This window comes from Cylas formicarius, unplaced genomic scaffold (genome assembly GCF_029955315.1).
Source record: "Cylas formicarius isolate icCylForm1 unplaced genomic scaffold, icCylForm1.1 PGA_scaffold_6__28_contigs__length_40554024, whole genome shotgun sequence".
In the NCBI taxonomy this organism is placed as follows: domain Eukaryota; kingdom Metazoa; phylum Arthropoda; class Insecta; order Coleoptera; family Brentidae; genus Cylas; species Cylas formicarius.
Genome location: NW_026844347.1, coordinates 25,497,415 through 25,520,995, shown reverse-complemented (window position 1 = coordinate 25,520,995; position 23,581 = coordinate 25,497,415). Strand labels below are relative to the sequence as shown.

The 23,581-nt window shown below is 34.9% G+C and overlaps 1 protein-coding gene across 3 annotated transcripts in view; it reads right to left on the bottom strand.

Annotated features, from left to right (window-relative positions):
• LOC132702872 (transmembrane protein 132C) overlaps window positions 1-22,340 on the bottom strand; it is a 166,099-nt gene extending 143,759 nt beyond the window's left edge. The window contains exon 1 of one of the 3 annotated variants that reach the window (XM_060671715.1): window positions 22,027-22,340. In XM_060671715.1, the coding sequence (XP_060527698.1) occupies window positions 22,027-22,081 (55 nt within the window). In that variant the 5' untranslated portion in view covers window positions 22,082-22,340. The remainder of the gene's footprint in view (window positions 1-22,026) is intronic. The other 2 variants (XM_060671714.1, XM_060671712.1) reach the window with 2 other exon arrangements.
• Between the last annotated feature and the right edge of the window lie 1,241 nt (window positions 22,341-23,581).

Genomic DNA, 23,581 nt, shown 5'->3' with positions numbered 1-23,581 from the left:
GGTGAATAAATCTTTTAAAAAAGTGGAACGCAATTCAGTCAGTTACTTAGACTTACAAAAACAGTATTGTGCTAGATGTGGATACACTAGATACTTGACTATTAACTTTGGAGAATGAATCACGATTGATAAAATTGCAAAATATCTCCTTTTTTTGTTGATAAAACGTACCTAATAAAAATTACGTGTTCCTAAGTCTCAATGTTCGGGTTAAAATACAATGATTTTTGTGTAAGTTGTTAGGTATAGAGACCGAAAGGGTTAAATTCGTTATTCTCCAAATAACATTAATTGAGCGCATTTCGAATCGCTCTAAAGGCACTCAAATTCCGGCTTAAAAATCTTAACTGCAGAATTACGTTAAGCGCTACTTTGTTTGAGGCACCGAGCGATTATTCACGGTTCGTTATGTTCATTTTGAGAGTTTCATTTTTAAAGAGCGGTTTAAAAAAGATCAATTTTAACGCCCCTGGGTAAGATTCGATAATGAGGTGTTGAGAAGTGTTTACCCGGATTGAAATAGAAATTGAATTTATTGATAATTTTGTAAGAGACCGCCGACAGGGATATTCAAAAAAGGAACATTTTCTTTGCTCTATTTATTATAATAAATATTGAGGTTGCACCTCGGGCACCGGAATGCTGTTCGAATGATGTTGTGCTTGTCTTTTTAATTACCTGCTGTGAGTCAGTAATTTGCCACGCTAGTTAGAGAGCATATAAATACAACTTGAACAAATCGTTAAGACCGCAGAACTTAACGAATGAGAATAAGAACTTCCCCACGATCAAAAACTGATAAATTGATGAGATTTAACCGGAGGACGCTTTAGAGACCGAAATGGATGCATATGCGGCATATGGCAGTAGGAAATATTTGTAAAAGTGATATTATTTATTGTACGATACCATATTTATCATAACCTTATGTTAAACGAATTTCCTCTTGGTTAAACGATTTATTTGTAATTTAGTGACAAAGCAATCAATATATCAATATACTAACTTTAGGGTTGAGAATTTTGGTTTTATTTGCTATGGGACACAACAATAAGTTTATTTTTTATAAAGCTTTTTAATGCTTCTGTTATTTCAAGGAGGTTTTTGGGTAAGGAATCAATACATAGTTTTCATTGATATCGAAGAACAGAACACAATGATATAAGGCTACATTTATATTGATATTCATACATTCTTCTCAAACATTTTTTTCGCAGTTGCTTCATAAGTTCCTTTATTATCAGCATAGCTATATCAGTATTAGATAGTAAGACCAAAATTGAATTTTTGCGCGCAAAATACCATGCAAAATGCAATGTGTGGAAATGTTCTTTAATTTTTAATCCAAAACTAAGCGTAGTAAGAAAAAGTAAAATATAATTTGTTCTAAATTAAACGGATATATTAACAATTAATTAACTAATTAATCAATCAAATCATTTTAATGATTGTTAATTACACGTTGCAGCAAGTGCGTTGCGTCAAATATTTACCAATTACGATTTGACGTCATCATTCCATATCACGGCATCCCGGTAAATTCATTTCGCCAATTTTTAAGCAGCCTTTAGTCATCAGTGTATTCTCGCATCTCAATGTCTGAAGTTCCAGGATTTACTTTACATCGGTTTTATTATCCGCATCATCGACATTCCACAAATTCGCCTATCGGAAATGTTCGGCACTGCGTGCTATATTTAGAGCCTTTGTCTCAAATATCCTTTTGAAGCTTTCATTTATTACTCAGCTCATTAGTACAACCAACGACATAAACGTCACGCAAAACTGTTTCTTAGAACTAAGCAATTTTTTTAACCATTTCTTTTGTTCAAGTTCATATAAAAAAAATCAGTTCAAGTGAGATTCGTTGAAATTATATAATATTTAAGTAACCAAGAGTATAAGGTTAAACATTTAAATTATTTAATTTATTAGTCATAAAAAGTAACCATAAAAAAAATATATTTTTTTAAACATTGTATTTTGGTGACCATGTTCCATGCCGCATCGCGTGAACAATCATAATCTATATATGTGGATATTAGTCAATATAACAATATTCGACATTTTGTTTAATTGTTTGATGTTTGTATGAGCTTTTTCCAGTTAAAAAAAATAATGAAGAAAAAAGAAAATAAAGTGGCATGAGTTATGCTTAATTCTACGTAGTGGCAAATAAATCGTAAAAACTAAGAGGATTCTTAAAAGCGAGGCGCCAAAACTAGAACTTTAGTGGAAAATATTGCGGGAAAATTCGTTTAGTTAAGATGCTTATCCCGCCCGGAGGGTTCCGCTCCGCTCGCGGTAAATTTTATTTTTAGCATTTTAAGAAGCCCGCCTTTGCAACGGCGATTTATTGCTAAATGTTTTATTATTTTTTCGGTACGATCTTCTCCGTAAAAGCTTTGTTCGAAAAAAGAACAACAAACCTTACCTTTATAAATATGTCAAAAAAGTCCTTTATGATACAAAAATACAAAAATTGCGTCTTTGATTTTGGCGTTAACAATGGCACCAGAAGAATTGTACGAATATTATATACTTTTTAACATAAAATAGAATAAGGGTGGCCTAAGGGAACCCAGAGACTTCTTCTCTAAATCCACTTAGGTAACTCACGAGCCACCGACTCGTCTAGCGAGTCGGTGGCTAAGTTCTGCTGAAACAATAGACCGTGCATGGGCGGATCTGGCGGAAGTGGCAGCGACCTCAGATAGAGGTCATCGGTGGTATCATTCGTATTCACAAGCGCAGCTGTATCAGCTGAATACGATTCGTAACAGAAAGAAGGGGGACCCTACTGCGTATACTCAAATCCCTAGAAAACTTTTCATGGTACAAGAAAACAAGTTTCGAAGAAATGCGACCCGAGAGGCACTACACGCTCGAGTGTGAAATTGGCTGCTGGCTATGGGATACTAGGTAACCAAGCTCCCCATAGAAAATATGCTACTGGATAAATCTGTACATGGAACGTTCAATGCCTTAATAGGCCCCGAAAACTGATGATTGTGAAAAATTCTGGGGAAGATCTAGATATTACTGACATATCAGAGACTCGCTGGAAAAACAACGTTCATTACGTATCACAAAGCGGCAACCTAATGCTATGCTCAGGAAACGATTCTCAATCGATCAACGGTTTAAATACTTAAAGGACGCTGTACTTGGCAATGAAGTAGTCAACGACCGCATCATTTCTGTCAAAATGAAGGCATCAAGACCTATCCGGGTCTGGATTGTGGGAGAGACCATAACGCGCTACACAGAGAGCCAACGAGCCAACGATCATCTAAACCCAACCTCTGGAATATCGGTAACAACCACGCTTTCAAACATAAAATTGAGGGAGCTTTTGCAAGGATCACGCATGAAAGAGCAGAGCGCATGGATGTTAATGACCTCTGGAAGGAGATGAAACAGGTCTTCGACAGTCCGGTGATATTGACCGATGCCCATAGGACCATCCCAAAAAATCATGGAGAACCCCACCAACATAGAATCTCATATCTGAAAGGAGGGAGATTAAAATTAAATGCATCAATAGGCAGAAATATAGCGACCTTGGCAAAACGATCAGCAGGAGAGATTTCCTTTATCCTTTTACCCTCTTTATAGTTATTTTCAAAAATTAAACTTAAAATTTAGCATTTTCAATATTTATATCATTTTTTGTATAGCAAGCTATCGCTAACCAATTAAAAATGCCAACAATTTCCCAGACCTGTCTTTCTAAAGAAGTTTGCAAGACTAGCAAATGTACATATACTAACAATTATTCAAATTTAAAGAGTTTGATATAACTTCAGTTCAATTAAGAGCAATATTAAGGAAATAAATCCAAAATTGGTTCAATACGTCACCAAACCCTTACTAAAAATGTTGATATTTTTAAATTGGTTTGAGGCACCTATCTTTTTATGAATGAAACCTCTCCGTCAAGGCAAACATTTGTAGTAGAAAACCACATGTTACGGTGAGAGGAATTTATAAATGTTTACCGTGAACCGGAATGAAAAGAAAATATTTTCGAGGTGCCTACAAAAGCGCGTTCAGAATCTCGAGTTTTCCTTTAGGTGTTTCGACATCATTGATCGACTAATCACCCTGCCAGAGTATTTATTGTTGTAACACAGTATTTAAGTTCAAAGTTTTAATTAACAATCTCCTTTGGAATTTACAAAATGATACATAGCATTTATTTAATATCTTCTTACTTAATTACATAAGAAGGTTAATAAATAATACTTCAGAATCAAAAAACAAAGTCAGCAGGCTTGAATTGATATTCAAAATTTGTTTGATATATGTAACAAATAAACCTACCCGTGTACTTTCTAGATTGGCTAGAATATGACGTACTTGAGAAAAGTCTCCCCAAAATGTTTACTTGTTATTTTCGAGAAATCATAATAAGAATTCGTGCAAAACGAGTAAATTAAAAATTATTAGAAAATAATAGAATATATTGTAGTAATATAAGTTGGTCGTTATCAAATTACTAAAAACAAAAGGTTATTTTTCATTATTTAAAAATATTTTACAAATCATAGCGGATTATTGCTTTATACTGGATGTTTCTGGATATTCGTTATCCATTTTGTGGTCTATTTAAAGTAAATAACAAAAAAATACAGTGGCCCACTTTTATTGACAATACTAATACTAAATAATATAATACTATACCGGGACGGCACTGGACTTAACAATTTTAATTTGATTAAAGTAAAATTAGCCTTTTATGGAGTGACATAATTTTTCAAAGAAACTTCCACGGGCTACTGTAATAACTATTTACAAATCTTCTGGAGTCCTCCTGAATCGGTTGTTTATAAATAAAACTTGTTGATGTTTCGCCAATCATCCTGCTTCTTCAAAGCATAACTAAAAATGGCTCGCATTGGACTCCGTAACTGCGTATATACTGTTTAAGGGGCGGAGCTAAAGGCGAGGTATGAACTTTGTCTCGGATGACTGATTTCCATTATGGTGAAACCTTAGAATTGATTACATGAAAGAGGTTTTATCAAATGAGCTTTGATGTCCGGTTTCGTAATGTCGTAGTCGTAGGTAAGGCTCTTTCATGTTCTTTGAGCCTGGATGGTATTTTTCCACTGGTCTCTCCAATTTTTGCTTTGCCGCATTTGCATGAAATGCTGCAATTTCCTCGTAGCTCAAATGGAATTTTGTCTTTGGTGCGATTTTGAAGTCCTTTCATTTCGCACGCAAAAAAAATTAAAATTGAACTGGGGATTTACTTTAGTTGATTATTGTTTGGCTCTGTTTTGTTTTATACTTGCTACTACTTATGTCATGTTAATAAAAATAATAATAAAAACATAATAATAAGTTTACGATAATTCTGGGACACTATTTAAACATTCTCATGGCCCAGCAGGAAGTATAAAAAAATTGACAGCATCTCGTCGTCGGTAAGTTGCAACACTTCCTGGTAAGTTGTCGGAAGGCGAATATAAACAACGTAGGTAGGGATTTTTGGATAAGTAAACATACATTTAGCGTGCAAACATTTGCCCCGCATAAAAAGTTGTCCAAACATCGCATCGGCTCCTGTTGATACTAGTTCGAAAATTATTTGCGTTTAATTTAGTTTTGCGTTAACAAAAACAATGATGGCAAAGCAAATATTGAACCCGCGCATATACGACTGGTAGAATATGATGGTTGGCTGCTTTTCAAACCGCAATTCTATAAACAGAAATAATGTCCTCACCAATCGCGAAGCAGTGTTTTCGTAACCCACTATATAAATATGAAAATTTTCATAAATTGTACCATATTCTCCAAGGTCAGACACTACATACGGACAAGCAAATCCTCCCTGCAAAAAGAAAATCAAACAGAAATAAACATTGGAGATTAAAATTTATATCGAGCTTTACATATTATCTATCTAAAAAGACGAAAGACTCTTTCTAGTAAATTACATAACTAATTTTTGCACATATTTTATTAGGCAGCAAGCGTATTGCAAATTGAAATATTACTTAAAAAACATGGCCTATTACTACCTGTTACATTCATTATTTAAAATAACTTTGGCATAATTAATCTTATTAAAAAAAATGTTATTCTGAAAATATAATCAGAAATGCTATGAACTAATATTAACTTGGTGTGATTAGGCAGCGCTAAAAAGTAGAAACTCTTAAAGCTAAGTCGATTTAAAATATCCATAATTTTATAATACCAGAGGGGGCAAAATATATAAATGCATTTAAACGACTTACGCTCCAACTACATAGCAAACAGTAGAGGCAAAGATTTTAAAATTTTCCGCTGTCAATGTTTTCTCTTTCTTATAGTCCGTAGGTTTGATTTGAGATGTTTTTGTGTAGTTAAATCTCATAAAACATGAAATTCATTTCTAATCAACTACTACTAACATAATTACAATTATTTCCTTTTTTGTTAATTCTATAATCCGGGTCGAGAAAAATATTAATTTGTCACTGATCAACCTTTTTTTTGTATGTCAAAAAATTGCCATGGTATCGGGAAAAAATGGATGAGCATGTCCGTAAAAGCAATAGATTTTCCTAGTTGGCATTGTCGTGAACAGTCTGAAACTTAAGTCCATTTCCCGCCAGTTTTCGACATTCACGTTAAACATACGCTAATCCGCCAAAGTTCGCGGCGCAGTTTCAAAACGTTCCAATTATAAACTAGACGTATTCTCTATAATCCCAAGCTCAAACCGCACACTTACTGCATCCGTCGAAACCTGCTCCCGTCTCCAACTTTCTGTAGATTTACCGCCTCCGCTATTTACGGTAGGGCCCCGCCATAACGCAAACTTTTACAAATCTATATTAGGAAGTTGCCTAACCTGGCGGTTTGGCCTTATTTGCGACCACCGCGCCGACCACACCAGCGTACTAACTTCTATATATTAACGGGGAGCTTACGTTACCCTTGTTTTATTAACTGCTAACGCCCCGAAATGAACTGCTGCAGCTAACTTTATATATGTGGAGATAATGCGAGAACCAGGACAAACTCGGACAAATTTGCTTTACAGATAAGTGCGGACGCCGGTCATAATTCCCCGCCTAAAGTTTGTACGGTCCCGCTTATTACATTTCCATTAGGCGTTTGGTCTCTTTCACATGTTTATGTGTTTTCGTTCTAAAACTATCCATCAGTTAAATATCTTACTATATCAATTTTTTATAATGACTCAATTATGGAGGATCAGTTGTGTTAGCTATGTTACGCAAAAGCTGGTGTTTGTAGCAGTCGTAGAAAAAGTATAGAAAGCAACACATTAATAAGCTTCTCCAGATACTCGTTCATAAAACCACAATGTGTTTCCATTTATAACCACAATTTTTAGCTGCTGACTGCTGCTGCTGCTGATGGGACATCCAATGGAAGTCAACCGTAGAAATTACACTACTAAATTGTAAACATGTTTTCTCCGATAGGAAATACTTCAGGGCCAATATTTGTAACGGTGCTTAAAATAAACTGTAACTTTATTATTCAACGGATTTCAAAATGGAGTGCGAAGCGCCAATTCGCGCGGATGGAAGCTATAAATGTTCTGATTAAGCAGCAAGTATAACAGTTAGTTCATGGGCACTGCCTTGATAAAACAAATGCGAACCAAAATTTTTCAAAAAATAATCGGAAGAGAGCGTTTCTAATTTTTATATAACCTCTTTTTCTGTAGACTCTAAACTCTATATCTTAAGCTGAGCCACCTTTGTAAGTACGAAAAATCTTGATGATACTACCAAACTATCGGTGAACGTTTGCGTAGTTAATGTGACGATTTCAATATGTCCAAACCTCTACCACCTATACTTTCTATAAAAGCTCCTGGTTCTCATTCGTTATCGATGCTATGACACGACACCATTAAATCGCAATATACAGTATGGATCAGCGCGTAAGAACTAATTACTCAAAGCTTTTCGAGATTAGCCCGGGCCAGAAAGTCAATTTAGATGGTAATAAGAGCTTTTGTGAAAGCGCAGGGACTTTAACGAGAAACTTTTGCGTGCAACCGACGACGACGAGGACGCAATGAAAGCCCTTCGTAGCTGAACCCGACGCTGAACCCACCCCCCTACGTGCTCTTTGAAAGCTGCCCGTAATTGTCCGGGTTTTTGTCACCTAGTGGAGTTACAATGGGACTTAACAAACCGAGGTATTTAGTCTTGGACTAGAATTTTAATAAAAATTTTAATGCAGAGTATTGTAATGAAACAATGGGATAAATACAAAATAATAAAATCGAAATTTGGAGGTGAAGGTACAGAGTTGCTAAATTGAACAGAAAAAATTCTCAGCCAACGCATACTTCTAAACTTCTAAACTTTAAGAGGCTCATATTGATTTCAGAATCATACAAAAAATATATAATTACTAAAAATCTTCTTCTGATCTGCTTTACTGATCCCTTATCCAGTAAACCAACTTGAAAACACTTGTCAGTTGACTGTCTTTGTGCAGTTTCAGTCGTGGTAAGATAATAAAAAAGTCAAAATTTATATAGATACTATAACTGTGTGAAAACAACTAGACAAGAAATATTGACATGATATGTCAAAGAACTCTTATGCATTGCACAAAGCACTTTTAATAATTAATTGACTTGCTTTAATCCAAACAAATTTAGATGCATTCTCCATATGCGAGTGTGCAGTTTTCATTGATTATAGTAAGCAGTTCTAAAACAGTCTGAGCACTTGTTATCGTCTGGAAGTTTCACAGGAACTAAATTTTTTTAAGCACAGACGTTTGATATCACCGTAACATGCAATAAAATCTCTAGTTTTTCTTCTTCAAAGCAGAGGGAATACTACTTTTATTAATTCTTTATAAATACATCATCTGGTAAATGGAGTATTCTGATCTATTTCCAATCAGTCAAAGCAAAAAACGAATCTGCACTATACGTACGTACTTAAGTAGAAAGTTCTTCCGCATTCCGCCCTCATCCCAAAACACAACAAACTGTTAAGATCCTGGCGGCATGGCTGGGCGCTATCCCGATTTGTTATCTGCGTAGATAACAGGAGCAAAATATTCCGAATATGCCTTCTTCCCGTTAAACTTCCGAATAACGTGTACGTAACCGAAAACGGAAATGTTCCATCATAAGAGAAAATATATTTGACCCGTTTTACATAGTGTATTCGCCTGAATACGATGCAAACAACCAAATACCAATTACCGTAATAGGGAACTAACTTGAACACAAAATCGGTTTACGAAGACGATTTACTTTAAATCGGTCTAAGATTCGCCATTTAAATGTTCTCCAGGACACTCATTTTTCTTGAGATACTTTCAAAATCCTGCGATACAGTCGAGTAATGCCTCGTGAATACCCTTTCAGCGAGATGCAGAAAACACGAAGTTGTTCAGACAACAATATGCAATATTCTAAGCACACACTCCCCTCAAATGTGGAATACGCCTCGAAGGTTGCGGGTTGTGGTTATCCCCTACCGACAGTAAATATTTGCTGATGCATTTTGTTCCTATAAAAGCGGAATGTATCGAATCACGAAAATACCACTGAAGAGGAACGGAAAAAGGAAACAATGGCGGCAGCATCACACTTAACGATGCGATTTTTCGCATGCTCTCTATGATAAGGAATCACTGAAATCAAATTTACCATGTTTTTATATTTCGATTTATTGACCCTTTGGATACCTTCAACTATAATTAAAAGAAAAATCTATAAGGGTAAGTGCAGGTAGAAAACTTGCATTTGAGCGTTGTTGAACCAGGCTCTCCTGTAACCTCAACGGCTTGTTCATGTTAATATTTTAAAATCACCCAAGGATTATTGGCAATCAACAAATAAACGTTCCGTATAAACAAATTAAGATTTTCGAAGTTTTTAAGACGTAAAATGTAAACTGCTTACAAAGTCGTTGGAACACGTAAAAAAATATATTCAGGAAGACCTTTTTAATGGTTTAATTATTTCAACTCCTCCATTTTTGTACAACAAAAGGCATATCTCGAAAACAGTGGAATGAGTAGAAATTGCTGCACAAAAAAAAAACGAAAATTTACTAATAATTTGCCCAGTTTGGGATATTTCAAAGGAAAAACAGATGATCTAAAAAAGGACGAATATAAAAATATATAGTGTAATATTAGCAAATGATGTTTATCACCTTTTGGTGATCTCGTATTATTGTTTTTCAACGTGGTGTATCCAATTTCGGAGCGACGTTAAACCTGTTAGCTATGAACGAGAGCAAAGAAAGACGAGGTCTAACACAATGTACGGACATCGACTAACAACTATTGCACGAAGCGTGTCGCCGTTATACACAAAGCAACAATGATGGATCCAAGAATGGCTGCCGAAGTCCTTTAACCTGTTTCCATGCAAATGAAGCATAATATAACCGAGTCCCATGACGTCCAATTAGGCGGTCCGTTAATTAAACGAGAGAGAGTTGACAAAATGTTCGTTTATGATGCCATTAAGGTAATTGCCATCGAGTGGCGCAAATGTATTATGTGCACGCGGAGGATCGCCGAAATGGCTCTTGTATCGGCCCGTTGTGAGGCACATTAAATCACGCAGATTTTGACAGGCGACGAATCTGCCGATAAAGGAATCATCCATTGTTTGGGTGTTCTCGTATCTATGGTTATGTGCGTGGCAAAGACGTGAAGCATTCCAATGGGCACAAACACTTTGTGAAATTGTTGAGATTTCGGGATGAAGACAATACGGTCTTGAATAAGGTAATTGTCTTGAAGCATTGGAGTCAGCTTTTACACCAAAACTGTGGATCAAGAGTATATTATGCAACAAGTGCGGTAAACGGTATTTGACTCACGAGTGTATTTGACACGAGCGGATCGAGTGTTTAATAAACGAGTGACTTAAAAAGTTTACCGAACGTGTTGCATACTATACTTTTTTCTACGAACGTTAGTTTTTGAATGATTTTGAATACAAAACGTGGCGATAAATGGGGTATCAAAACCCCATTTTAATGACTTGACCTCGATTCGCAACCCCACTTATAAGGGTTAAGCTTCGGCTATGATATTTACGTCAAAAGTTTTTCACCTCACAAACAAATTCGAATAAGTAGGGTGGATTTTCTATGGAGAAGGTTGTCGGTGACCGATGTATGCTAATAACCAACTTGTACCCGCTAACCTAACTCAACTAATGGATTTCGGGGGGTGTTATGTAAAGCCAAGGAAAAAGATTTTTCCGAGAGATTGTTGGCGCCAGACGTCTTGGGGATGTTGATTTAATAGTCAGATTACGACTGTAATGCAAAAAGTGGAACTCGGCGACTTGGCAGAAAACGAAAAGGACTGGTTGATAAATAAGGTCAAGTCGGCAAACCGATTAAAAGCTTTTGCTATTCTAAGAAATTCATGGCGTTTATAGTTACCGATAAATCCTTACCACGTTGAAAGTCGTTTTGCATAAGTAAAATGCATAAGTAAAAACGAGTGACTGAATAAATTCATCAACGTGTTGCATACTACACTTTCTCTAAGAGCATTTTTTGCGTACATTTTCCCAAAACAGTACGAATACTTTATGTCGTCTGTTGTAACCAGCAGAACTAATAAATAGACCTAAAAAGAGTAACCTAGTGAAGAATGTAATTGCCAGTTAATATTATCAAATTATCATTAAAACTGCGACAAATGTTAAACTCCGAGTGACACGCCAATTCGCTTTTATTTGATCAGGTACTGTTTACCATATGCAACCCCATGCAATCTTGGCATTAATCATAAAGAGCCGGAGCGCACCACAGTGCAGAGCTTGTTGGTGCGGCGAAATAGATGCTAAAAATAAACTTGCTTTGGTTTACACCCTTGTATACTCTACAAATGCAACTGGAATAGGTTTCAATATTATCCGCATATCTTATGAAGAACACAAACCTCAGAAAGTGGGAAATTTTCGGACAAATTGTGGAATTTGACGACCGATTAAAATTTCCCTTTTTTTTAATTAAGGAACACTGATGTTGTAGATGAGCTACTTCTGAATCAAACAAGAAGATCCGATTTCTTAACCTCAGTAATTTAAATTGCTTATGTTTAATTTTTTAATGGTTTAAAGTGAAAGTGTGAATGGCTGCAATAACTGAATGAACACTAATTCAAACAATTAATTTTTTTATTTTTTAAGATTTGTATTATTAATGTGTTGTGTATTTCATTGCTTTTGAGTTTGTTTTAAGATTTATTTATGTTTAGATTTTAGTAGACAAATTTTCCTTTTATTTATTATAACAAACCGTCTTTTCTGCTAAGTAAAAAGTAAATAATCACATACAATGTATATATTACTTAAATCGTTTTTAAAGTTACTTATGGATTTGAATTCTGAGGAGTTTTCATGGGAGGTTTTGGTTCGTTTTTCATTGGATTTCAAAATGTTTTGAGATTTCGAGATCTGACAGCTACATCTGCAATAACCACGTTTTGTTCCCTGCCTTTCTGTGTCCAAAAACCTTAAAAACTTGTTTATTTTATTCAGCAACCAAAAATAAATGTGTTATTTATGGAGTCGTCTTTATATTAACAAATTTGAGATACCATCCCATTACCGAGTTTTCATGGGATCAATAGTGACTCAAATCGATTGACACATATATACATAATAAATAATGGCTGTACAATATGCGTGAAATCTGATAACTTTTTCCAACGAAGTTTCCACTAGTAAACTCTCTTAATTCCAATTCTAAAGTCCTTCAACACAAGATCCATAATCTCACAGGTTCAATAACGTACAATTTTGTAATATTTTTAGGTAATAGCGATTGTCGCGAATCGAAGCGACCAAATATCGTTTAGTACCTCTGCAAGACCTCGACAGTTCAAAGAAAAACTAGCTTTTCGCGTGTCTATCGCGCTAAGGATCGCTCGAACGGGCAAAACTTTAATGCCACGCAATAATTTTTAACCCAAACCGGTTAATTTCGCGCGACCGACCTAAATATGAGTTCGAAACTAAATCGGGATAATTAAAATGTTGGAGCCGCGGGCACCTATAAATTTTAATAATAAACTGTTTACTGCAATATTGTTTAGCGCGGCGTTTGCTCGGAAGTTTAGATATTTCGTCGGTTTTAATGCGCTTCGAATTTATTTTGTTTGCCGGTGAATAGAAGACCAGAAGAAATTGTCTGTGGATAGAACTCAAATCTCATCGAAGTAAATATACCTTATGAAACATCTTCCTTAATTTTTTATGTTCCTCAAAGCTTAGTCTTGGGCCGCTCCTTGATCAAAGTGTCTTAAATTGTTAAGGATCTTACCTTGATTATATTTTCTGGTCTTCGTCCATTGGTCAGTATTAGAAGCACTCTATTTACCATTTACATTATCGAGTCCTTAAATTGCAAATGCAACTCCCAAATGGATTTTCATTTGTACCGGAATAATTTATTATAATAATAATAATTATTATTATAATAATAAAATAATCGCGAATTAAGCCAAACCAAAAGGTTGCAAGTGCTTAAAGCCTAATAGTTGCAATATTGAGGATTCCAGGGTAATTTGATAAAGACACGGTGTTGTCGAAACAATTGTCATGTCAAAATATATAATTTCGCGAAAATCTGAACTTTTAGTTCTTATAATGGATTTTCATCAAGTAAAAGTCACCTTAGTTCAATTCCAGGGTAATTGACTAATCTTTCTATAAGCTACATTTAACCAAGAACTTTTTTATATATTTTTAGTGTTATTGGCGGATTTATCAGACTAACCACCTAAAGAATTTGTACCCAACTAGGAAATGTTTAGTCAATATAGGGAAATATAAAAAAAAGAAATCGCAACGAACGATAGAAAGAATCCTTAAGAAATGGAAAAGAACAGAGTACGACGCCACTTTTATATATTGTTATCAAGTATTTTGGGTAAATTTTATTTTTCTTTCCGCAAATGATAATAATAATAATAATAATAGGTAATGATTGTGCAAAATACCTCAATAGTGGTCGCATTTCTCTTTAGCAAATAAAGAACATTATTTTTCCAATTTAAAAAATTAGAAAAATGCAAAGAAAAAAGGGAAAAGCGTGCGTACGCGTACAATCGAATTGGGGCTAGTGGCAATTATTTGGTTCTTTAAACGTTCACAGTTCGATCTAATTTAGGTTTCTTTTTTGTTCTTTTGCTTTGCTTTGCTTGAATCCTCTGATGTGGTATGTCGTCTTCCCAGGAGTTGGAGAAGTTGCCCGCACCCGCTACCTCGGAAGGGGAGCCAGCAAACCTGTGTCTGAGAGCCGCCAGCATCACTTGGAGGAAAGAAACATCTTGTTTATCAAAAGCTCATTGTCTCAAAATACTAAATGAAAACTAGTAAACTTACTATTCGCCGCACAACTAAAATAGATCTCCCGTGAGTCTATTTTCTTGCCCAAATTTGTCTGCGCTTTTTGCCACTTTTTTTTGCAACTGAATATGTCACAATCCCAGCAGCCACTTGCTGGGACGATATTTTTCTAATGTGTGCACCGTGAGTTTAATTTATCTTGAAAATATTTTGCTTTACTTTAACTTTTTAGAGATATCAAGGTAAACAAAAAAATAAAATGTCGCTAAGTGTTTTTCTATGTGACGTATAAAACAAACCACTTCCAATTTTCTGACATATAAGCCTACACTATATTTTTTAAAATGGGACACCCTGTATATTATATATGTGTTTATATGAGTATCTTATGCCGATTACAATGATGTAACATCCCTTTACATTTTAGTAAACTCGTTTTCGGCAAATCGGCAAAAATAGGAAATTTTTACATGATTTCAAATTCAATTTAAAAGAGTGCCCTGACTGACAAATAAGAATATGTTTATGTTTGATATATTAGTAAACAACCTTGATGGTTGAATTACTGTCCACGAAATTATTATTAAAATGGGTTTTCGCGAATTTAGCATACGTGAAAGGAGTGATATCCTTCAAAACAATTTCCAAGGCTGGCAAAGAAATTTGCAGGAAAGCGTAACGTATTAAATGCTAAAAAATTATACCAGAATCATAATATTTTAAATGAAGCACATCCAGTTTGCTCTACTACTAGAGTATATGAAGAGACAAGTATTTTTCGGGGATCAATCAAGCGTGTTACATAAAGTTTTAAAGAATATAAATATAAAGCAGTTAAATTTCGTAAAACTCAAAAAGTAAATGCATGTCAAAGGAGTTTTGTTTGGATTTTTTAAATAGACATAATGTGAGTAATAATTTTTTCAAAAACATTTTATGTACTGATGAAAATTCTTTCACTAGAAGAAAGGGTTGTAGTAGACAAAATACGCGATATTGATCTTTAAATAATCCTAGACAAATACATAAAATAAAAACCTAGGGGTACCAATCAATGAATGTATGGTGTGGTGTCATAGATAGGCATATTTTGGGTCCGATATTTATAGATCAAGTTAATTGGAGATCATTATTTGCATCCCTTACAGCACCAAATTTAACAATATATAGAAGATTTATCCCTAAATATGTCAGCGCTGATTATGAGGCAGCAAGACGGTGCCCCTCCTCGCAATGTTGTGGCAGTTAAACATTTTCTTAACATGGAATATCCAAGGAGTTGGATAGGGAACATCGGAACTATGTATTGGCCAGTCAACAGCCCTGACTTAACTTTAATGGATTTTTTTTGGGCGCACATAAAAAATCACGGGCACAGAACTCCTTGTAATAATGTCGTGGAGTTTCGGCAAAGCATTTCAGAGGCAATCAATCAGTTAAGAGACAATCCGGAAACGTTACTAAATGCAAGACATCATAGAATTAGAGTTTATGAGAAATGTGTTCAGGAAAATGGTGGTCATATGCAGTAGTATTTAAAATAGTTAAAGAATTTTTCAATTTAGTGTATCTTTTTTTTCATTTCATTTTATTTTTCATTACATTTTTAGTGTTTTTCTTCTACTTTAATTTGTAAATAATGATTGCTGTTACAATCAGTCACGGCACCCTTTGAAATCATATAAACATTTCCTATTATTGCCGATTTATCAAAAACGAGGGTCCTAAAATATAACGTGTGTTACATCATTGTAACAGGAACAAGATATTCTATTAAACACATATATAATACACAGGGCGTTCATTTAAAACTATGTTAAGTAGGTTTTATACGTCACTTGGAAAAAACCTTGGCCACTAACCCTACATTTTGATTTTTTGTTTACCTTGATATCTCTAAAAACAAAAAAATTACAGTCAATTATGTCAACATGTCTAGCTAGACTAATTTACCACAATACAATTTACAATAACTTAGAGTACACGATACGCCTCCAAACTATTGAGTGAAATAACTATCTCAAGTTCCTTGGGAAGTGGACAGCAGAGTAGGAACGCTGAATAGCAAACCGGTAAGTAAATCATATCTTGTGTAGTCCAGTAGCCTATAAAAAAAACAGATCGATACCAGACGTTGCGTTAAAACTAGTTCGGACCCCTGTCGGCGAACAAAACGCCGCATTGCAATTTTTAGACTCGGTCACCCGTGCATTTCCGATTCACATGTAAATAGAACATTTACAACTATAGGCTGTTTATCATATTAATGGGAGTCTCGGGAGAGAGAATAAATGCTGCGGCAGGATGGAACCGCACGTAGTGGAAATGGTCTCTCAAGAATATTGAAATCGCTTCTTAAATAAATGTACAGTCGCCCAATTGAAGAACGTGATATATTTCGGTGTGGTAACAAGAACTGAAAATTCACCGTCCACGGTGTGTGGTCTCAGATTCCAATTGGAACTGGAAATTTGTTTTTCTTTTGTTCGAAGCGACTCGCAATTTTACCAGGGAGGGGGTGCTTCGTTAGACTAACCGGTCCCACCGAACATTAACAAGGATGAGAAACGACGCCCTCTGTTCCTAGATGTTTACTTGTTTTTAAGAGGGATAAAGCAATATCGCGTGCCATCTCGGGTATTAACAAGGACATATTGTTTTGCGCCAGCCTGTATACGCCGAGTGCTAATAAGTGGTACTGAAGATTGCGGCAACATTACGAGAGTCTCCTGGAAAGAACGAGGAACATTATGGAAGAATTTATGCGTTGTCCATTATAGACGTAAGTATAAAATTCTAAGCACATAACCAACTAAGTTTCAGGACGCATACGGAAACACCGACTTCCTCTTGGATAAACCAAGAAATAATTGTTGATTGACACAAGTGAAAGACTGAATGAAAGTCAAAACAGTACAAACAGTACAATTAGGATGCCAGCTTATATGAAATTTCAATGTGACTTGCAAATCTAAGGCTTCATCGGATTCGATCGAATGTTGCGTGCTTGCAGACTTTTGAGTGCAGAATTTAGTGAACATTAAATATTTGTCTGTATGAAAAGGAAAACACTTTTTAATGAAATGTTTCCAAATTTCTACTAAATTTTCAAAAGTTGTGAGTACAACGTAAACTAGGTTTGGTACTGTTTGTTCAAGCTTACTGTTTGCTTAACTTTGTTCAGCAGTATGGTTGTGGTGTTGTTCCAAAGTTTTCCATAGGGAGTTGTACGTACCTTTTATCACCTTCCTTAATTACATTTTCGCTCACCATCTGCGCCGTATACTTGGCTGTACATATACAGAGTGGTAATTCAATCCTTATCAGAATTTATACACAATTACTGTAAATAGTAAAATATCATACAGGTTTAAAAAAAAAAATTTTTAGATACAAAATTCTAATTGTAATTATTTTCTTATCTAGTGAGAGAAAAATTTACAATGCTAAAAAATAAAGTACAGTGCGATAAAACATGTAACAAAAGACAAATACTGCATTGTCTTTATTTCCCTTCTTTGAATATTTATGCCCTAAAGTCGGAAAGAATTTGAAACGTATTCGCTACATTTTCAGATATTTCCTAAAAAAATTTCTCTTTGAATAACAAAGATGAATAACCTTTCTTTTTAAATTGGTTTTGTGCGAATACGGCCAAAGGAGGATTATTTTGATATTCGTGAACTCGGTCCATTGTAAACAGATTCGTTTCCTTCAGTTTGTCATCCGTCATCGGCGGTGTCAAGCGCGTGTTTTGTTCGGAAGAAAAACATCGGAATAAAGACGAAGCGAGCGCAGAAAGAAGATCGCTACAAATACAAGTTGCCGCCGACATAATCAACCGTGGGAGATAAAACACGACACAATATACGTCTGTATGTTTTAACGTCGTTATGAATTTCCGTACGTCAATCGTCGATCACGTTGCCTTGCATCGATAGTCAACAGAAATTCAAACGAGGTGGTGATAGCGATCTACCGGGCGCAAAATAGTGAATAGTGATCATTCACCATTTTGCGGTACTTTGGCACCAATCATCTGCGGACATCTTCCTTAATTTTAATACAACCTACAACCGATCAATGCACAAAAATAGTGATCAGTGACACATTCCAACCAGCCCGAAACATACTTTCTCTACTTAATGGTTAAGCCGACATTGGTTCACACCCTTGCGCAAAGCACATTTTATTTAATCAAACTGGAAACAGATTGTCTACTTCAGTTTTCCGTTTTCGAAGTTAAAAGCAACCTATTTTGTTTAGAAAGTGTAAACCTGATCCTTTTAGTTTAAAATAAAGTCCACAAGACTTTTCAAAAGCTATCCCGGTAAATTTCCAATATTTGTTGTTCTTCTTCTTAAAGTCAAGTTCTTAATGTGGAAAAAAATATTGCCAAGCGTTGGGGAGACCAGTATTTTATTTATATATATATATATATATATATATATATATATATATATATATATATATATATATATATATATATATATATATATATATATATATATATATATATATATATATATATATATATATATATATATATATATATATATATATATATATATATATATATATATATATATATATATAAACATCTGAAGCATAACTTTAAACCATTTTCCCTAATTTTATGGTAAAACTAAAATAATTTCCATTTTAATCTATTTCTATTTACAATTTTTCAAAGGAACTTCCACATTGTAATACTATTTACAAATCTGCTGGAATCCTCCTGAGTCGGCTGTTGATGACTCGAACTTGCTGATGTTTCGCCAATCATCCGTCTTCAGAGCATAAATGAAACTGTTTCAGCCAATAGGATGATTGCGGAAACGTGACCAAGTTCGCGTAAATTTTATTTGCAATATTTGCAAGGATTTACCGCACCGGCAACCGAAAATTTTAACACTAGAAGATTAATATGTAACATTTTCCCTACTTAGAGAGAAACTTTAGAACAGTAGATCGAAGCAGTAACAGGCATAGTAGTCGTCATTTTAAATGACTAAAAGCACTAAGGAGCTTTAGATAAGTCCCTCATAAAAGGTCTAGCTTCGCAATGAACACAACCATTCTGGATAGCACTAATTACACATTAATTTTATCATATTCTAAACAATAGATTAATTTTGCAAACTGACATAAGATTTATACAATATAATTACCACAGAAATAGCTTCCGACGTTTAATAAAATAAATAAATAAAAATAAAATAAATAAATAAAAATAAAATAAATTAATTAAAAGAAATTATAATAACTTTTGTATATAAATGGTCAGGAAGCTATATAAATATTAAGACTATAAAATAGACTTTACAACCATTAACACAGAGCGCAGTTGATGATTACTAATAAGTATAATAATAGTATTTGGTACTTACATTTAATTAATTAGTCTTCTTAAACCTTATTGTTCATGACTGCAAAGGTGTGCATGTAATGATTTTCTTAGTAATATTAGAAAATAATTCTTAGACTGTGAAACTAAACTGACGGATTTCTCATTGTAGGTTAATCCTAGGTTTCGCATTTGTTTTTCTTTTCATTAATATTCATCCTGAAATATCTCCTAGGTATAGCATCAAACTGAACACACATTACGTAGTATACGTGTCATCAGCTGTCGCGATGTTTATCCTCGCATTTTCAATAATCCATCCCATCCTATAATGGGCGCTTAGTCGGAAGTACCGTATCTCCGTCGAACGAGTCGTGATGTTCACCTGTTTTTACGCGTTTTCAGCGTGCCGCGTGTTGATTTATTTTAACAAGATCAAAAACGATACTCGAAAATCCCGATAAGCGGATAAATCACGACAATCCCGGCGCGACTGGGTTGTTATTTATTACTTGTTTTGGAAATCGGCGCCCGGATAATCGAGGCATTCGATTTAGGAACGGCCGAAACAACACCTACGCGCACCCACCACCGCACCTGGAATGAGCCCAGCGATGGCGCTTCGATTTTTTCCAAATTCGCTGGGTTTTTGCTGGTTTAATTTTTAAAATTTAATTAGAATTCGCGTTCGGTAATTAACTCTATTATACGGGAATCGTATCGCCACCAACTTAAACTAGTCTTGGAAATGCAGAAATTTAATTTTTGGAATTAATCGGTTAAGAAATAAAATGTTTTGTTTTTTGCTGCAAACCACTTTGTCAGCATAGTCATGAAAGTGTATCCCACAAAGGTGTTCTCTTAGAATGAGGTCACCAGGGGCCAAATATACGGAATAGGTTCCTTATTCGACAATTTCGATTTCTGCATTGTGAATTACGGTCGTCGAAACTCTTGATCAAGCAGCAGCAACAAACTCATAATTCCTCTGCGGTTATGTACTCAAGCAGTTTACTACTGCCAGCAATATCTGATATGAGTACGTCCGTAGAAGGGCATTCTAAAAGCCCAAATGCTGTTGCACGAAACTATTTCTGAGGGATCATAGTAGTAAACCAGGCTTAAATAACAGTAACGAAAATTGCTCGTCTCGTAAAAAAATACTCTGAGCTATGAAAGGCCGATATGGTGCTTCCCCTATTTTGGTTCCCACGTCTGCTTACCTAGTTTGATGGAAGTTAAAGAGAAACTCTCTGGAATAATAGAAGAAACAACGAAAGCTTGAAAGCTCGCTTGAAAGCTTTAATTAATTTTGAGCACTCACTTCTATTGCATGTCGGAAAAGTAATAAATAACATTGCCAAGAAAAATGGCTATTGATTAATTTGCCTATTGTCGCGTCTAAATATCGTTTAAATATTACTTTCGATGATTTCCAGATTTTAGTTTTTTCGAGACGTACCAGAAATTCAAGAAACTCGACGAATGATGATTTTCCATTCGATGCTACTAACAAAATTTTCGGACTTATTCCTCCATTTCTGTATTATTTTATGTCTAGTTTTCATAAAAAAAGTTGGAATTAACATACCTCCCTTCCATTTACCTTTGTAAAAAATTTACTGGATGCAGCAATGATGTAAGTGCATCGGCTGTACTTTAGCACAACTTTTTTGTGTAAGAATGATATTACCAGTAGGTACTATCTATACTAGGCAAGTGTAATATGTAAAAGTTAGGGAAGGTTTTTTTCACAGGATTTAGGAAATGGTTATAAGAACACTTTTGGATACCTAATGAAATACCTATTCAAGCATGTAAATCTTCATTGGTGGTTACTACCACCAATTTTTATTATTATTTTTTTTATTTTATTATTTTATTTTACTAATATCAGATCGAAAGTGTAGGTAAATTCACTACCTACTTAGTTGCTGGTTAAAAACATTTAAATTTAAAAATTTAATAAATAGACTATGTAATTAGGTTGTAAAGGTAATTTTATTTCTTTGCAGTTTTTTTACCTTTCCGCTTTACGTTATAAAGAAACTAAAAAAAATCAAATTAATCCGTATTTATTTGCGCCACCCTATTCCTCCTGTACATCTCATTAAAGTTGTACGTGATTCTTATTAAGTGTCCCGTCTCTTTCTGAGACAAAAAAAATTACGTGTGCCAATATACCGCGATATCAACACTTGACGCATAATTAAACAACCATAATAAAATGTTGACTAGAAGGCCGCGTATAGAAATTAAATGTCAAAAAGTGAGGTTAGGCGCTTTTCACAACCAGCTCAGGTGCCTGGTAACCAAAACAATAACAATAACCGAACGTACTCACCAAAAACGAACCAAAATATCCAAACCAATACGATTGATTCAATTGCGCCCTTCATAATTGCCCTTTAATTGCCAGCCATTTCGTCATCAAACTTCTCGGCATTAAAAGTCCATTTTCGCCGGAACCAGTCACGAAATGAAACGTACCATAATTTCGGACAGCTAATCGACGACCCTCCTGTCACTGGCAAATCGAAATTGACGCGATTGTTGGAAACACACGCTGAAAACACGTTTTGTTTTTCAGACACGGCGCCTCTCTTCGAGAGCGAAACACGAAACAAGCGATCGCCACACAGCCTCGGACGAAATATCTCGGTCTCGGAGTTTTCAGCCAGTTTCACCACACACACGCACACACGGGCAGAGTCGATTATTGACCGGGCTACGGATGCCTTGCGCCGAACGTCGGGCTCCTCTCCTCCCCCGCCGATCAGGGGCGGATTCTTTAGGCGCTGTTTCGTACACCATCCAGATCGACGATTTAAGACTCTTTTTTCAGGAAAAAGATCGGATCTTATACCAGGTGTCCCAAAAGGGGCAACGGTATGAGGTAAACGGATAGTCATAGAAATTTGAAAAAAAAAATCATTCGCCTAAGAGAAAATGCTGGAAATTATTTTCGAGTTTCTGAAATGGCCACCAGGTGGCGTAAATGACATCTTGAGCTTTAAAATCCGAGTTCTGTAAAATTTTCTTATATTACCCATATTTATGGTGAGTACTGTTTTAGAGCCGATACAAATTCAAATCGTGACTTAAGTATAGAGTTTATTTGCAAGCAAATTTGCTTAGAAACTCTCACAAGTTACTTGCGGGCCAAGCGCTTGACGATTTGTTGTACACGGCTAATTTAAGCAAACTTTTTTATTTCGAGACTGTTTGGAAATATTTGTACTGCAAATTTTGCAACCGGTGGCGAAATTTTTTGAAACTAAGTATTTTGAATTTTTTTTTTTCATAAAATAGAACTAAAAGTTGGAAATTTTAACAAAAATGGAGGAACGCAATTTTAGGAACAGGGGAGAAACGCTTTCGTTAATTGAAAGTTTTAAACTGTACCTAGAAATATGCAACGTACATTCCAAAGATTTTAAAAATAGAGTGAAAAAGCAATGTGCGTTTCAAAAAAAAAAGAACAAATTGAAACATACGTCACTTAGCAACACTACCGAATTAGAATTGGAAAAACACGGAAAAGGAAACTACTAAAGTTGTATAAAAAAAGGGGGAATTGTTTAAATTTCTTTAAATTTTGATAATCTGCTAAATGTAAATTTTAATTTTTACTCCGAAAACCTATTCTTTCAGGTGTGTAACATTTCATTTTCGAAATGTTTTAGCATTCTGGGAGCAATTGTCAGAGTTTTTTGCCGGAGTAATTTACTGCAATAAATATTATAACAAATTAGAATACAGTATAGACGCATCGTCAAATACTTAGTGAAATGAACACGGGACTTTAGAATCATTATTAGATTAAAATAAAGGTTTTCAACATCAAAATCACAGCTATCCATCTTATAATTTCGATGCAAATTCGTTTATTATTTCGA